Consider the following 18239-nt stretch of genomic DNA (forward strand, 5'->3'; position numbering starts at 1 on the left):
TCTGGTTTGGTTGAAAAGCCAGGGTGGTCTTCTGTGCTAATCAGAACACTGTCCAGTGTGGCTCCCAATTCCCAGCCCAGCGGATCAGACATGGAAAGTAAAACCAGGAGAGGGAGTATTGGGCAGGTGTTCTAACAGACACCGGGCGGCACAGGACTTAGACAGGACTATAAGACACTGAGTTATCAGGAGAGAGAGGCTCCCTAAGGCAAAAGTCACATACATATCAAGAGAGTGTCAGTGGATTTTAGAGCAGGAGATGAAGGTAGGCTTACACTTTCCACAAGTATTCTCTTTAAATGGCAGAAAAGGCTAATACAGAGACCGTAAGCAAAGTACTTTGTTGAAATTCACAGCTACCCTGAATATTGGTTGTCTACATTTCCTAGGCTCCGAGATTCTAGAGAAAAATGCTGGAACAAACCAGCCCTAGTCTGCTTTGAAGAATCCTCTCACTGATATTATTAGATACTTAAAACACAGGGGGTTAGGTCTCTGAATTATCAAGCCAGAAACCTGGAATGCCATTTTAAATTAAGAACAGTGGCTAGTACTGAACTATATACTCCAAAACCAAAATGAAGTGACAACCAGGGTCTCCCTTAAACTCACTAGGTAGCCAAGGGTGACCTGACCTCTGCCTGTCTCACTGGGTACACCGGCTGTCTCTACCTAAATTGGATGAGATTACAGGTGTGTCCTGCCATAGCTAGCCTATTTACATTTTAAAAAAGAAGATGGGTCAGCTGCACAGGCTACTGGGACGATGGAAAGTATGCTCAGATTACAATCTTGTCCTATCTCAATCACACAGATGGAATGTGGCAGAGCAGAAGGGTGGCTGGGCTGGGCTAGGGGACCTGCAATCCAGTCTAGACTTAACTGACTGTGTGACTCTCTGAAGGCTGCTAAGGCTTCTTACGTTTTGTTGTTTGGTTGGTTTTATTTGCTAAAGGAAACAGGACTAGGTCATGTCTAGAGGCCCCTCTAGATCTAAAATCGACGGTTACAAAAACTCAAACTCTTGTCCTGTAGGATTGTTTATAACATTTTAATATTGAATTCTTAAACACACTTATCAGTATCAAGGCACTTTGTAACTCCCTGTGAGTCTTACATGACTATTTACCTACTTAGAAAAGGCACCCCTGGACGGCTTATCATTCAGCATTAAGAGAAAGGAAAGAATGTCATCTTTGACAGCACAGATAATTCAGGACACTATGCTAAGTCAGATAAGCTAGGCACAGAAAGAGAAATATTGTATGTTCCCACTTCTATGTGGAAGATAAAATTGAGTACACTATCGGGGGCAGAATGGGCCATTCCCATGGAGATCTGAGCATATTTTCCATTGTCCTAGTAGCTTGTGCAGTTGATCCATTTTCTGTTTTAGTGAGGAATGGGGACTTCCCAGAGTGGGTCATTTTAGCGAGGGTGGGGGATGCTGAGCTGTTGATCAAACACACGCTGTTGCAGCTGGACAGGAGGAAGGACTACAGATGTGAGGTGCTGGATGCTACTTAGCTTGATCTGATCACCCTGATCCTATCACTTCACACACGACAACCGCATCTAGCACCATGTGTACTTTATAATCATCATTATTTGTACCTTTATGAAAACCAGGAATCCTGAGATCCTTATCCTCTGTTGCTTGGCAGTGACCTGCTCCGGCTACTCTGTCAACTTGACACAGGTTAGGCAGGCATTCTGAGGTGCATTTTCTTGACTGATGATTGGTGTGGGAGGGCCCATCTTACCTTACTGTGATAGTACCAACCCAGGGCTGGTGGTGGTCCTAGATGGTGTGAGCAAGCCATGGGGAGCAAGCCAGTAAGCAGCACTCCTTCATGGCTTCTGTGTCAGCTCCTACCCCTAGGTTTCTGCCTTGAGTTCTTGTATTGCATTTCTTAGAAACTGTAAGATGAAATAAATACTTCCCTTGCCCCTTTTAGACTATCTCACAGCAACCACCTTACTCTTCTGGCTCTTACAGTCTTTCTGACTTCTCTTCCACGATGTTCCTCAAGACTTAGGTGTAGGGATTGTGTTATAGATGCACCAGTTGGTGCTGGACACACCCTTGACTACTTTATTCTCTGTGTTTTGACCAGTTGTAGATATGTAGTAGCCTCTGTCTGCTCAAAGGAAAAAAAAAGCTTCTTTAATGAGGAGAGTTATATTCATCTGTGGGTATAAGGATAAAGAATACAGTTAAAAACTATACTGATTTTGGAGAAATGTAGTGTAGGTTTCTCCTTTAAGGTCTATGACCTCTCTAGCCAAGGGTACCTGGCTAAGTTTATAGAACCAAGTATACATTCCCTCCATCCCATTGAGTGGGTCTTTCGTTCATTTAGACAGCTGTTAGTCACCACCAAGACATACATGCCACTACTACACTAATGCAGATATTTTGCCATGTTAGTCACTGTTATGATTCACAGGCTTTGCAGTTTATAGGACTATTGATTATTTATCTGTTTGGCAGCTGGTATAGTCCAAGTTGTTTTTGGTCATGGTGTTTTATCATAGCAGTAGAAACCCTACCTAAGACATTTTTGATGTAGCAAGTCCTAAACACAGTAATCAGAAGATCCTTCTATGGTGTCTGGGCAACTAGAGGGGGTGACTATCCACAGCTGACCAAAATTTCACTTTCCTTTCTTGAGATAATGCAAACTTGTTATTTTTCATCTAGGGAATGTCTGATGAGAGAGTTAAAAACTACCTGACTGACTGGAGAATGGAGTATGACAGTGTCCAGTCTAGAGCAGCAGTGCCCCCCCCCCCCCCAACCTGAAGGCAGTAACTTCCCAGCTTTCGGGGCAGCAGTGAAGACAGAAAAGCTCAGATCCAGTGCTAAATCAAAGTCGCCCCCCCTCCCCCCCCCATCACTTGCTGCAACAAGGACAGGACGTGAATTAAAACCTAATTGGTTAGTCATTATTTTGATGGCAAGAATGCATGCGTGGGAAAATTTCTCATTAGCACTGGGCTGAGTTTGAAAGGCTGAAGACATTTCAAATAATTCACTAGCTATTAGTGTAATGTCCCCTAAAGATATTGGATAAAGGGGGTAATTTTGACTCAGTGACAAAATCTAGGTTCCCTACGTGGAGAGCTTAATGAAGACATGGGTATGAGGAATTGAAGTGGAAGGGAAATAGTGGAGGCGGGGTATGGGCTGGGGTGGGGGAGGGATTCTTTTAAAAGGAGGAGCAATTTGGCATGACTGAAAGTTCTGCACCAGGCACTGGACTTCGAGGACTTTGGGAGCTGCAGTCTCTGCTGCTCTGCTGCCAGGGTGAAAGAAGGCACAGCCAACATGTAGATAGTCAGGGTGTGCTCCACACAACAATATGGAAACAGGCTGCTTCCCACAGCCCACGGCTCACTAATTCCCACACCAGACACTTAAACAGGATTGGACCGAGGCTTCACTTAACTCACAACATGTACCTAGGGTGGCAGTCTCACTCCCACTGTGCAGGGGAAGATACTGGGAGCTGGGGTGGGGTCGGGAGATGCAGCATGTCTGTGGTCACACTTACTGTCCACGGGTGAGGCTGAACTCAGCTCTAAATCCACAGCCTCATAGATCTTCTGATATGGTGGCTTTATTTAAAGAGAGACAGATAGTCTGAACATAGTTGTGTGGGTATTTAAAAAAATAAAGATTTATTTTTATTTTTTATGTGTGTGTGTGCTTATGCACGAAGACCAGTGCCCATAGAGGCAGAAGAGGATGAGTGATCTCCTGGAGCTGAAACTACAGGTGCTTCTGATGTTGCTGCTTAGAACGGAACTGAACACTAGGTGCTAGGAACTTCCTCCACCCCATAATGACAAAGTTACAACAGCCAGTATGCCCAGGAACAAAGTCACCTACCTCTGAGAATGGCTGTTGCAGGCTAATGTAACTAGACCCAAGCTTTCAAATATTGTCCAAAGGTGAGAGGCCATACATGTGTGTCCCAACTTCAGTCTTTTTCCAAGGTCATTATCTGTGTGCCTTGGAATTAGGATAAACATTTGTTTATTTATTGTGTTCCTCTGCTACTAGGCTGTCTCCATGAAGATGGCCCCTGCATACTCACTGAGAACACTCCTGAACAGACAGTAGGAGTTCAAAATACATTTGCTAGTTAACCAGTTAAATACTATATAGGAATTCATTTTGTCTAAGTGGATCAAGGAACTTCACATAAAACCAGAGACACTGAAACTTATAGAGGAGAAAGTGGGAAAAAGCCTCGAAGATATGGGCACAGGGAAAAATTTCCTGAATAGAACAGCAATGGCTTGTGCTCTAAGATCGAGGATTGACAAATGGGACCTCATGAAACTGCAAAGCTTCTGCAAGGCAAAAGACACTGTCAATAAGACAAAAAGGCCACCAACAGATTGGGAAAGGATCTTTACCTAACTTAAATCAGATAGGGGACTAATATCCAATATATATAAAGGACTCAAGAGGGTGGACTCCAGAAAATCAAATAACCCCCTTAAAAGATGGGGCTCAGAGCTGAACAAAGAATTCTCACCTGAGGAATACCGAATGGCAGAGAAGCACCTGAAAAAATGTTCAACATCCTTAATCATCAGAGAAATGCAAATCAAAACAACCCTGAGATGCCATCTCACACCAGTTAGAATGAACAGAGGGATGGATACAGAAAATGTGGTACATTTATTTACACAATGGAGTACTACTCAGCTATTAAAAAGAATGAATTTATGAAATTCCTAGGCAAATGGTTGGACCTGGAGGGCATCATCCTGAGTGAGGTAACCCAATCACAAAAGAACTCAAATGAAATATACTCACTGATAAGTGGATATTAGCCCAGAAACTTAGTACCAGAAACTTAGGTACAATATGCAAAACTCATGAAACTGAAGAAGAACGAAGACCAAAGTGTGGACACTTTGCTCCTTCTTAGAATTGGAAACAATCACCCATGGAAGGAGTTACAGAGACAAAGTTTGGAGCTGAGACGAAAGAATGGACCATCTAGAGACTGCCATATCCAGGGATCCATCCCATAATTAGCCTCCAAACGATGACACCATTGCATACACTAGCAAGCCTCTGTTGCAAGGACCGTGATATAGCTGTCTCTTGTGAGACTAGGCCGGGGCCTAGCAAACACAGAAGTGGATGCTCACACTCAGCTAATGGATGGATCACAGGGCCCCCAATGGAGGAGCTAGAGAAAGTATCCAAGGAGCTAAAGAGATCTGCAACCCTGTCGGTGGAACAACATTATGAACTAACCAGTACCCCAGAGCTCTTGACTCTAGCTGCATAGATATCAAAAGATGGCCTAGTCAGCCATCACTGGAAAGAGAGGCCCATTGGTCAGGCAAACTTTATATGCCCCAGTACAGGGGAATGCCAGGGCCAAAAAATGGGAATGGGTGGGTAGGGGAGTGGAGGGGGGAGGGTGTGGGGGACTTTTGGGATAGCATTGGAAATGTAATTGAGGAAAATACGTAATAATAATAAAAAAATTTGTAAAAAAAATTTATTTTGTGCAGTTCACCAATGATGGGGACATCAGAGCAATAATCTTAACTGTATCAAGGCATCTTTTAAGGATAAGTTTACTTTATTAATTTTAGGCTAGAAGAGATCTTGGTGAGTGTGGTAGCTCCTACACTTAGGCAGCTGAGGTAGGAGGATTGCTGTGAGCTCACAGCCAGCCTGGGCTGCATCATAAGACCCTGCATAAAGTATAAAATGAAACAAAGACACTTCATTTTAAAGTAACTGTAGGTAGCCTTGATATGCTCCACCGGACTTAATTTAACTTATACTACAGTCTTGGACAAGAGACAGAACAAAGTTTGCTATTATTATGGTTTATGATTTTTGTATTGTTGAGGAGGAAACTTTGGGCCTAACACATGCTAGGTAAGAACTCTACTACCAAGCTTTATTTCCAATCCTGAGTTGCTATATTGTTAATCTATTTGGTATTACTTCAAATTATTATAATTCATTTAAGTTTTGGACTCTATATGCATCTTAATGCATACATGTAAAGATGTATGTCTTTTAACAATTATGAAGCCAGTTAGCCATGAATTCATAACTACAAACATTTCAATAGTGTATCCCATTGCCATATTTATGGCATTCTTTTTTTTTATTATTTTCACATGTGTGTATGCATGCGTACATACAAGCATACACATGTGCATGTGGAGGCCTGATGTTAAGAATCATCTGTGACCATTCTTCTACCTGTTCACTGAGCCAGGAACTCTCAGTCAAACCCAGATCTCACTGATCTGGCTAGTCTTGTTAATCAGCTTGCAGGTGATCAACTGCCTCTGCCTTCTGAGGTTGGAATCACAGGTGGGCTGCCATGCTCACCTAACATTTATGGAGGTTCTAGGGATCTGAACTCTGGCGAGGGCTTCAGCCACTGAGCCATCTCTCAGGACCTACGCCAGTTTTGAGTTAGAAAATAAATTTTTCTATGTAGGTAAAATATTTCTCTGTAGGTTTAAATTTATAGAAAAACAACTCTCCACCTCAAAAATCTGTCTCTTGGAAAACAGCTTTGTCTAAGCCTAGATAGTGCTAATTTCATTTTGTCTTTCTCCAGGGGACGTAAGAACCAAACATGGCGGGTTCTTTTGTTTGTTTGTTTGTTATTTTTTTTTTTTTTACCCCTTCAGTCTACAGAGAACACCAATATCGCAGTTCATTCACTTGGAGTGTATTTACTAAGCACACAAAGTTCTGGATATGTCATTATACAAATTTCCTAAGCTCTCTCTCTCTCTAGCAATGGTTCTTTGAAGGAAGGAAAGTGAATATTTTAGTGATTAATGCAAACCGGATGTGATGGTTTAAAACTCTGTAAGCAATAAATAACTCTTGTTATAAAATATTGATGCTTACCAGTATGGAACTCAATCCAAGTCCACTTGTCTCTGGATTCTCTAAGCTCACATTTCATATGCTAACCTGTGGCCGCAGACTTGTAAGCAGCGTCTCAATTACACACAGAATATTATTTTATTTGTTGCTTTGTAAGCGTGTGTGTGTGTGTGTGTGTGTGTGTGTGTGTGTGTGTGTAACAGGTCAGTGTTGATTCTCTTTCTCTACCATTCCCAACCTTATATTTTTGAGCCAGGATGTCTCACTGGATCTGGCATCACCCACTGGCTAGGCTGGCTGGCCAGCAAGGCCTGAGACCGTCCTGCCGGCCTCTCAGCAATGGCATTACTGGCATGGACGGTCCTGTCCAGCTTTTATACGGATGCTGGGGATCAAGCTCAGGTCCTTATGCTTACACAGGAAGCCTATTTCTCATGAAGCCAACTCCCCAGTCTGTATGTAATGAATTACCACAAACATTTAAAAGGCTTCTAGAGAGACAGCTTTGAAAATATTGTACACAAAGCAGGGTATGGTGGTACATGCTTTTAATCCCAGGCAGGTGGCTCTCTGTGAGTTTGAGGCCAGCTTGAACTACAGAGTGAGTTCTAGGCTAAATGGGGCTACACAGTAAGACCCTGTCTCAACACATTTTACATGAACAACATAGGATCAAAACCAGAATGTTAACCTTAAAAGCCATAAGACATTTTTATGCCTGCTTTGTCATCACTTAGGAGATAAAATACTTTTAGAAAAGGATCTAAAAGTATTAGCTTGATTTTTACTTTTTTTTATTTAGCTAACATTAAATAAAAATTTTAAGGGTAAAGTTAAGGCTTGTTAAAACACTCAGGATGTTAAAACACTCAGTTCGGCTTCCTGGAGAAGTTCAGTGGGACCAGTAGTCAACTGGGGAGCTCAGAGCCAACCCCAAAACTTAAAAACAAAACCAAGCAACAGCCATTCCCTAGATTTAATAGTCTATGATTTTTTTTTTTTTGTTTTATTTTGTTTTTTGTTTTTCAAGACAGGGTTTCTCTGTGTAGTCCTGGCTGTCCTCGAACTCAGAAATCCGCCTGCCTCTGCCTCCTGAGTTGCTGAGATTAAAGGCGTGCACCACCACACCCGGCTAATATTCTATGAATTAATGAATCTTAGTAAGTTTAAAAACAGAACATGGAAATGAAGGCTTGCTATCTTGATGCCTTATATACTGGGACACTGGAGAAATTAAAAATTATCCAAACTTCTATATATAGGTAAACATATTTAGGAAAAGATTTTATACAGTATAGAGTCTCACTAACTCTAATAACAGAAAGCAGACCACAGTGGATGCCTTTCAGAAGTCGGGGACAAATGCTGTGCCATCATCACGGGCCCTTGTTCAGTTGGGAGTTACCTGAGGGTGTGGGTGGAGACCTACCCACAGAGACACTGATGCTGTCTTGAGCCAACAATTTGTGTAGTGTGCTGTTTAGAGGGAATGTATTTCTAACAAACAGGTATGTTGACTCCTGACTTTTTGCCTGTTCATAGACTCTGACTTAAGTTGGACTTCCTGTGTAACAGAGGGTAAACAGGAAATCCTTTCAACGTGGACACTTCCTAAGTGTGATAACGAAATAGAGCAGGTGTGTGAACAATCCAACTGGATCCCACAAGCAATGACCCTGCTCCCCGAGCGGCTCTGGCCAGGGGAGTAGGTTCATGTATGGAGGCACAGTGATTTCTCAACACACTGAAATAGTTCACAGACGATGAATGTGTGCTGATCTCGGTGTGGGTGTCGGAGGCAAGCTCTCCTCCCTCTTTGATGTGTTTTTTAAAAACAAAATGCTGATATTTGGTTCATTATAGGTCTTCTGCTTCTATTACACAGCTTATCAGAGGCCCTGGTGAAATAGCTGTTACCAACAGAGGATGAAGTTCAAGTTAAATACGTCTTTTATTTGCTTAGGAATTGTGATGTTTACTATTGACTACGAACGTGACAGGACACAAATCAGCTGGGGGACAAGATTCTGGCCTTGTCTGTGAGGGAGTTTCTAGATGGGATTAACTGAAGCCAACCCACGGCTGGGATCCCAGGTTGAATACAAAAGGAGAAAGTGAGCTGAGCAGCAGAGCCGTGGCTCTTACAGCCTCCTAAGTGTGAGGTCGTGAGGCCAGCTGCCTTGAGCTCCCGACTCTGATGGGGCTATCCCCTCGAACTGTGAGAAAAATTAACCCCTCTTTCCTTAATTGCTTTGTTAGCATTTGTGTCAGCCATGAGAAACAAAACAAACAAAACAAAACACAGGACTCTTATTTCTGAAATTAACAGTTTCAAGCTCTAATAAGAATCATGGTAATAAGTAACGTGTGTTGCTAGGAGTCAGGTGGGCTTTACCACTAACAGTGTTTCAGATGCTAACTAAGAGCATGTATGGAATGTTCCCAGGAGGCACGCATGTGCACACCTAGTGTGTTACACACTGGAATGTTTCAGTGAGGGGTAAATATCTGATTCTTCAGAGCTACCTTCACGTTGAATGTAATCTCCTCCATGACGTACACACGTTCAGGAAATGCTTTGGCCACTTCCTCCACGCTGTTGAAATATTGCACCGGCTCCTTTATATCCCGGTCTTGTTCCAGCAGCTTGAATTGTCCTAAAACACATGGTAAGCAAAGAGATGTGAGATGCTTAGGTTGGCCAGTGTCAGCACAGTGACAGCAGCATCTTCCTCTATGCCAGCCCTTCTCTGTCGTAGATTGTTGTTAATCAGCATGTGAAACAGGACGATCACCGGACAGGTTGATTCAGCTAGAATCTAAACAAAGTTTGAAACTCAGTGTGAAATGGAAACAAACTGCATTTTATCTTTTTTCTGCTCAGATTCAGAGCTTACTATCAGGGCCTGCATGTCATTAGACCTCCCAGGGGAAACATAGTCTGCTAGAAACAGTTGCTTATTTTGTTTTTAGCAGTACATTTTCTTGTCATTTAGTTATAACAACACATCCATTACTTTCTAAAACTAAGGCCCTGTACCATGGCAGAACTAATTTTTTGAAGTTAGTATTTAATCTAGAATAGAACCAGGACTTGGTGAAGTTCAGAGACATCAGAAGGAGGAGCCACTGCAGACGAGCATGGGCAGCCCACCTTCCGCTCCAGCAGGGGCAGCTGAACAAGCTGGGCTTGGCTTTCTCTTCCTGACTCAAGTTTTCCAGCCAGAGGTGGAGAAAAGCTGTCAGTTAGAACAATGTTGAAACGGAAGCATTGGAGGTTAGAGAGAAGATTTTCAGGTGCCCACAGAAAACTATGATGTGATGTGACTGCTGAGCAACATTAAAGCCAGCACTGGCTGAGCTTGGCCAAGAATTAAGACCAAAGCCAGAGAGAGCAGAGGGGCTGGCGTGAAGTAGGCAGAGATTTACAATCAGATTCTGCCATGGCTATGAGGTCGCCAGTGAGTATGGGAAGTGAGGCAGGAGGAAGGATATGCAAGGGAGTGAACCTACGCCTGTTCTTGGGCCTCTTGGTTAGGAAAGATACCAAAGATCTTGGGTGGGAAGGCAGAGACACAGTGGAGATGTAGTGACATCCATGTTTCTGATGGGGATGAAGTTGTGACTCTGGGGGGAATTAGTTCAAAAGCCACAAAGGAGAGTGACCTACTTAAAAAGCATCACTTGGATGCTCTAGACAAGCTCAAGGTTACTTTTCAGAAGCCAGCCCAGCCAAGGAACAGATCAGATACACCCTAAACTATCTTTCAAGCTGAGACAGGACAGTCTCTCTGTTAGGAGATGAGTGAAGCCAAAACACTTGCCTGTGGGAGTTAAAATTTATATTTACGTGACTGTGACAATAGGACATCTGACAGAGACTTCAAATATCTGCCAATATCCCCAACTACCTGTAATGGTGATTTATAGTTTGTAATGTATTATATGAATGAGACAGTACAGATTTGGAAGCCAAATGTGAATCAAGCTATCAGGAAACAGTTTGATGAAAATCTGCAAATGTCATCTGCTCAGGTCTACCATTATAGTTGATTAGAAGCTGTGGTCAGCGTTTTGGGAAGCTTTTAGTAAGGTGAGGTGGGACCTGTATGTAGCTCAAACACCCAGTAAGTGGCTAGTGGCTGCTCAAGCTGAGCTATGTACATTTTCTAGTAGCCACACTAACAAAGGCAGAAAAGACAGGGTGAAATCAGTTTTAGCAGCAGATTTAAGTCTATAGTTCTAGACTGGAAAAATAAAACCATCACAAAGTTATTTCATGTTCATTTGTACGTGTGTGTGTGTGTGTGTGTGTGTGTGTGTGTGTGTGTACCTGGACGAATGCCAGAAGACAACCCTTGGTGTGTTCTGGTACCTTCCACCTTGTTTGAGACAGGATCTATTACTGCAGCCTGGGGTTCACCAACAAGGTCTGGCTGCCTGGCCAGCAAGCCTCTGTCTCTGCTTTTCAGCACTGGGGTTACAGGCATTCACCATTTAATTCATTGTCTCTATGTGGGTTCTGGTTCAGGTCCTCTAAGCACTTCACCAAATAAGCCCCCCCTTAGCTGTTGCATTAAATCTCTGAAATCCAATGCATGGCTCATGAAATAAGGAGGTTTACAACATCTTCCCTTTCTCTCTCTCTCTCTCTCTCTCTTTCTCTCTCTCTCTCTCTCTCTCTCTCTTTCTTCCTTCCTTCCTTTCCTCTCTCCCTGTCTCTCTCTCTCTCTTTCTTTCTTTCTTTCTTTCTTTCTTTCTTTCTTTCTTTCTTTCTTTCTTTCTTTCTTTCTTTCTTTCTTTCCTCTCTCCCTCTGTCCCCCCCCCCTTTCTTTCTTTCTTCTTCCCCATCCCTGCCCACTTGCCATGATACCTTTTTTTTTTTTTTTTAATAAGGGCTGTGTATATGCTTTTCTGGGAAATAAGCCCAGGGCCTCCTGTATGCTAGGCAAATGCTCTAGAGTACAACGCTATTCCCAGTCCTTTTTTTTTTCTTCCTTATGGCTTTGGGAACTGAATACAGATGAGAGAGAAACAAATACATCAACAGCTAAATACAGTATAGCTCTTATTATCAGAACATACTACACATCAGAAAAACATTATTTTCATCTTAGAATGCTTTTCGGATCATTCTGTGAGATTTTGGTTTTCATGTTTGTCTGTGTATAACTTTAGTAACTACTCTCTTGTGACAGGATATCTAACACCAATTATTTATAGTTCTTATATTCTCCAAATGACTTCAAAATCTAATTTACTAAAACCTTACATATGCTTCCTTTTCTTCTTTGGTGTTATTTTTTGAGACAGGGTCTTACTGTGTAGGCTCTGCTGGCCCTGTGATCATTTTGTCTCTGTCACCTGAGTGTACGGATCAAACGTCTTCTTCATGGGCTCAATCACAGTATGTGTGTAACTTCCTACTGCAGTGGTTGGCACACTTTTCTGTAACTATTTTAGCTTTCACGAGCTAAGTGGCTCCTGGTAACAAAATGTAAAAGCAGCCACAGAAAGTGCACAGTGGACAGAGGATCCCCTCAGAGCACTCTTACAAAAGCAGGCGGCAGGTCAGAGGTGGCCCTTGGGATAGTCTGCTGAAGTCTGTCCTGCTAGACAGTGTACAAAGTACAGACCAGGACAGTCACCAAGTAAGACATCAGAAATGAAAATGATCAGCTCTCAGTCTATATGACTGAGGAGTCACACTAAGATCTCCTGGAAGATCCTGAAACCATACCCGGTGCTGCCAGCATCTCAGAACGGCAGTTTCCCTTTAAATGGCTATCTAAAATCAAAATCCGTGAGCTGCACAAGTGGGCTTGTACTGGGATGATGATGTAAGTAACCGGCCATAGGAACACCCCAGCTTCTGCCAGTGCTTTGCAAGACCAGGGTCCTGTGGTTTTATTCAGCTTCTACTTTTTTATGAATGGTATGATGGTCTCTGATACACTTTGAGGAAGATGCTAGGCCATGTCATTGCTACATCCTCTGTGACTCTGTGGCCTGAAAATCAGATCTTGTTGAAGCCCAACCTTGCGAACTGGCTAAGTTAAGGGCCAGTCTCCTGCCAAAAGTAAAATCAATTTATACAACACATATTCCCACGACCCCCACCCAGGGGAACTAATTCTCTAACAGACCATTTCATGAATAACATAGTCTTTTGTGCCACCAAATAAAAACATGTGGAGGCTGTGGAAACATCTGTTCTGAGATGTTACTGTCAAGCTCCGTTCTTAGAGACAGAGGAAGCTGCATTGTCTTTCAACAGCTTTGATGATCTCATAAAACGTCTCCATTGTGAGACCTGGCCCATCTGTGGTCCCTGAAACTCCCAGAAACTAATCCAACATCAACGACACGCTCATTGACCAGAGTTTAAATGATTCTAACATGGTGTTTAGAAACAAAGACTCAAGCTTTTTCCCATGTGTTGTTTCTAAAACTCCACTTCCTAATTAACATGTTGACTAGGAGTTAAGCATCATTTAGAAAAGAGTCATTTTTTACACGCCCCTCAAGGCAGACATAGTGGTGAACGTCACAATACATACTATATTAAACATAACCAAGAGGCCCCGAGTTCTCCCTTGACATCTAAGTTCTAGCACCCTTATAATACCAAGGGGCCATCCTATACCCGTTCTTTCCTTACAGGGGAAGGTTGTGCCAGACATGTAAAAGAGAAGCAACACTTGTTCCTTACAGGGAGGGTACAACAGTGCAAACTGAGGCAGGGAGACTGAGAGGAAGTACAGTGCTAGTCTAATTTGCCTCTGGCTGGAAGTCTTAGGGTAACTATTAGCCAGAGTTCATTCTGTGCCCAATGAAGACCAGGTTCCATACATAGATCCCCATCACTGTGACAGTGAGCATGGCCAGAGGTAAATATTTTATTTTTAAAGCACTTTTTAAAAACTGTGGGCCATTCTGTAGGGACAGAGCTATACTTATTGTGTATAAATAAAAAGCAAGGTAAGACCCAAGGCTTATATTATAGTATCCATCATGCGACCATAACTCATGTGAACAACACTCTACTGATGTCCCCACCCCTGCTGTAGGAAATGTTAAAGAGCAGAAACCATCCCAGGAGGATAAAGCAGAGAAGAATGGAGGAGCACTAGGAATACAAACATAGTCCAAGGCTTGCACGACCCAAGGCTAAGCAAAGAGAGCCCCGGATGTCTACAGTGCTAGGAAGGGACAGGTCTGTGTTCTTCAGGGACAGTTACCTCACTGGCATAAAGCACTATGTATGTGCCTTTGGAACAGGGAATGGGCCGACTTTTCTTCTCTCACACCTTTCAGAGACAGACTACCAGCATTAGGTTGGATGGGCTTGAGGCCACTGTGCAGAAATGCTTTTTAGTTGGTTAACAGATTCATTGTTGCGACAAGATCTCATGCTTACTAGACTGGCTACCAACTTGCTAAATAGAAGATGACCTTGGCCTCTTGCTCTTCCTGCCTCTGTCTCCCTGATCCTGGGATTCAGGCATAAAAGTACAACTTGTTCAGCGATGTATTTTAAATGGCTCAAATATGTAAACCTTTGAACCACTGGGGCATTTCCCCAGGTGAAGAAATAAGCCATTCCCAATGAATAAAACAACAAACCAAAGCCACTTCCCAATAAATAAATAAGGCTGGGTGGGAGTCTGTAATTATTATCAACCTCTCCTAGCAGAGAATTCCTGTTTTTATCTGCATGTAGATGCAGGTTAGAGCTTTCCTAGGCTGGAATGAAGAGCAGGACTTCACCTGGAGAGAGACACACCTGTTACTGTCACCACCAGCAGCTAACCGTTTCCATGCATGTGTCTGCTTCTACCAATGTTGGAAGTCCATATACTTACATCCTACATCAAGTTCAAGAGTGCCTGACACAGTCCAGCCATGTGCCTAACACCACTCCTCCCCAAACACCGAACAGAATAGACAGTTCCACATGTGTACAAGCTGCCTCATTCTTTGGAAGAGCTGCACAGAATCAGACTCCAACATGTGCCATCACCAACTTAAACAGCATCTTCCTGACGGGCGTCAGGCTTATTCTAGTATTTTGTAGTCACAGAGATGCCAGTCAGTGTTCTGGAACTGAAGGTTCTGAGTGTTTAGTTCAAGGACACTGGTGGGAAGATGCCAAAATGAGAACTTGCTGGGCCAAAAGGCAAGCGCATTTTAATTCTTCCTCCTGTCAAAGTACAAATTTGTGCCCACTCACACTTTGCCAACCTCATGTTTGCCTAATAGTTTAGTGGAAAACCATTAACGCCCATCAATTTACCCTTTCACTGGGATTTTAACTGGGATTTTTTTAAAAAAAGATAACACAATTATTTTCAAAGTAATTACTATTTGATATCTTGGAGATTTAAAAATCAATTTTCTTACTTTCAATTTTGAACTTTGTACTGATCTTAAACATGATTTTAAAAATAAAAATGCACTAGGGAGATGGCTCAGGCTATAAAGTGCTTACTGCACACGCATGAAGAGCTAGCCTGCACCCCAGAGTCTATATAAATGAGCAGCATATCAATGTGTTCCTGTACTCTGCATGCTGCGGAAGGACAGGCAGGAGTGTCCCTGGCTCACTGGCCATCCGATCTAGGTGAACCAGAAAGCCCCAGAAATACTGTGAGACTATGTCTTCCCAATAAGGTAGAGAGGGATTGAGGGAGACACTCAGTGTTGACCTCTGGCCTCCACATGCCCATGCATGCTCGTGTACCTGTACACATATACACACTCAAACATGAACATAAGCATGCAACACACACACACACACACACACACACACACACACACACACCAAACTTGAAATGTTACAAGATGGCATTTCGCATTCTAACTTGGATTCTCTGTATTAGGTCTAGTTAGTTCCTAAGGCTGTGGTTTGGGGTTAAGAGGATAAAGAAAAGGACAGATCTCAATACAAAGGCCCACATCTCTGCTGAGAATAGAAACTAAAACAAGGCAGAAAGAAATCACTAGTCAAAAAAACAACTATCCCTCAAAAGGACATGAGGTAAATGGGCAGTGGTGGCGCATGCCTTTAATCCCAGCACTCAGGAGGCAGAGGCAGGTGGATTTCTGAGTTCGAGGCCAGCCTGGTCTACAGAGTGAGTTCCAGGACAGCCGGGACTGCACAGAGAAACCCTGTCTTGGAAAAAAAAAAAAAAGACATGAGGTAAAAATAGATTATTGTAAATAATTTGTGCATATTTCTACTTATGCTTCTTCCATTGGGCCTTATATAAAACAGGTCAGACAATCACTTTCCACTGTGATGCTCCAGCTTTGAATGAACCTAGATCTACATGGATTTATAGTTGCATAATTACAGCATAATTTTGGGACAGATGTTTCAATGAGTCAGGCTAGTCTATAACTCCGAAAATGGCTTTCCTAGTTTTTCTTTTTAAAGGAAAAATTGTATTTTTCACAGCATGTCATTGGTCTTTTGTTTCTTCAGTATTACTAGAAAGTGTTCCAGTAAAAGGTTGGACCTAATATGGTCTCATAGTTGAACGTGGCTGCTAACCCTTCATAATGGCAATCTCACCACTGTTTTCATCCTATTGTACTGAGTTCCAGTTCACTCTAACTCGCCCATGCTCTTTTCCTGGAGTCTTTCTGTCCTCAGCACTCATTGCATCTATTTGGCTTCCTACATTATTTTATAGGGATATTAAGGCTTCCACTGTTAATCCCACCCCATCCTTCCCCTTCGGTCACTACATTTTACACCTTAGCATCCAACCTAAATCCATGTCCCTTGCGAACCAGAGCATTCCATAAACACACGTATAATAAACGACAGAAAAAATATAACAGCTCCCTAATCTCTAAGTGCCTTCCATGATCTGGCCCTTCGCATTCTAACTTGGATTCTCTGTATTAGGTCTAGTTAGTTCCTAAGGCTGTGGTTTGGGGTTAAGAGGATAAAGAAAAGGACAGATCTCAATACAAAGGCCCACATCTCTGCTGAGAATAGAAACTAAAACAAGGCAGAAAGAAATCACTAGTCAAAAAACTCTGAAGTTAAAAAGTGCTGGTGCTAACCCAGACAAAGACCTAGAGAATCACACCCGTCTGAGTGGCTCCTTAACAGACTCCATCAGCTTTGGAAAGACAAAATGGAAAGGAGAAGGCCTGACTTCGGCATCAGAGCTTTCCCAGGACATTTCCTCACAGTGAGCCTGGGCAGACATCCTCTTCAACAGGCCTGGGACAGGCTGGATTATTACATATTGAACTGGCAGTGACATGGACGGAGCCTATAGAGATTGAAGAATTTGCTTTGGTCTGTGTGAGTCAGGAGTAAATCTGGGATTGTAGCTGTGTTCTGACCTGAATCTGCTGTTGCTAGCAATGCTTCTGAGGATGAGAGCGATGGGCTGAGGTAGGTGCCTCACCTCCTGCTGGGAGAGTATAAAGAAAGCTAGTAGCAGATGGGTCATTACCATTAATTTAGTCAATGAACTGTCTTTGATAAAATTTGAAAGTTTACTCAGATTGTCTCATTTAATTCCCAAAGTGACCTGAAATTGGGTAAAGGATTAGGCCGTGCTTCATGTAAGTGTGCTATAGTCAACTGAAGCATGGGAGGCCTACGGTGTGACTGGGACTGACCCCTTTCTGTGGAAGTAGAAACAGCCATCCACTTATAATTTCTGGCACAGTGGCTAGTGCAGCCTGAATGGAGCAGCTACTTCTACTAAAAAGCAAAATGATACATTAAAAAAGTAGGTTCCAATATATCAAAATCAACTTTACTCGAGCTGGGTTCTTAAAAAAAGAGAAATATAACAAAATGACCTACTATCTACATAAAAGTCAAGAGTACCTAATATAAAGCTTTTTTTTTTTTTTTTTTTGTTAATTTTAGTTAGATTGTATGAAAAGTAAAGGGAAAAACAAAGGTAGCCAGAAAATTAGGAGAAGAGACTGGGAGTGAGAAAGACAGAGAGAAACATTAAGAAATGAAAGCAGGACATAAAAATCAATACAAGGAAAAGATAGTACATACAAACATCCACACTTTCTGCCCAGGTGACGGGCTGGAACACCATACAGGCATAGACGCACAAAATGCAGGTGTGCACTACACAGGCTATACTGTCACTTTACACTGACAGGCAAAAATGAAAGCGTGAGTGTGCATCTGCGTGGAAGTCCTGGAGCTTGTGTGACACATGCTTCTCCTCCATGCCATAGGAAAGTGTTTAAAGGGGAAGCAGAAAGCTAGCGTCATGACCGGAGAGCGAGGGTGGTGAGGAACACACAAGGATTCTACTATTCTATCGTTTTTTTTCCCTCTGTT

At 42.6% G+C, this 18239-nt stretch overlaps 1 protein-coding gene across 1 annotated transcript in view; it reads right to left on the minus strand.

Moving 5' to 3' along the window:
• Positions 1-18239, minus strand: part of Garem1 (GRB2 associated regulator of MAPK1 subtype 1) — a 172798-nt gene that overhangs the window by 31967 nt on the left and 122592 nt on the right. Inside the window, exon 3 of the mRNA NM_001033445.2 lies at positions 9428-9558. Within this exon, the coding sequence (NP_001028617.2) occupies positions 9428-9558 (131 nt within the window). The remainder of the gene's footprint in view (positions 1-9427; positions 9559-18239) is intronic.

The sequence above is a fragment of the Mus musculus genome, chromosome 18 (assembly GCF_000001635.26).
Source record: "Mus musculus strain C57BL/6J chromosome 18, GRCm38.p6 C57BL/6J".
In the NCBI taxonomy this organism is placed as follows: Eukaryota; Metazoa; Chordata; class Mammalia; order Rodentia; family Muridae; genus Mus; species Mus musculus.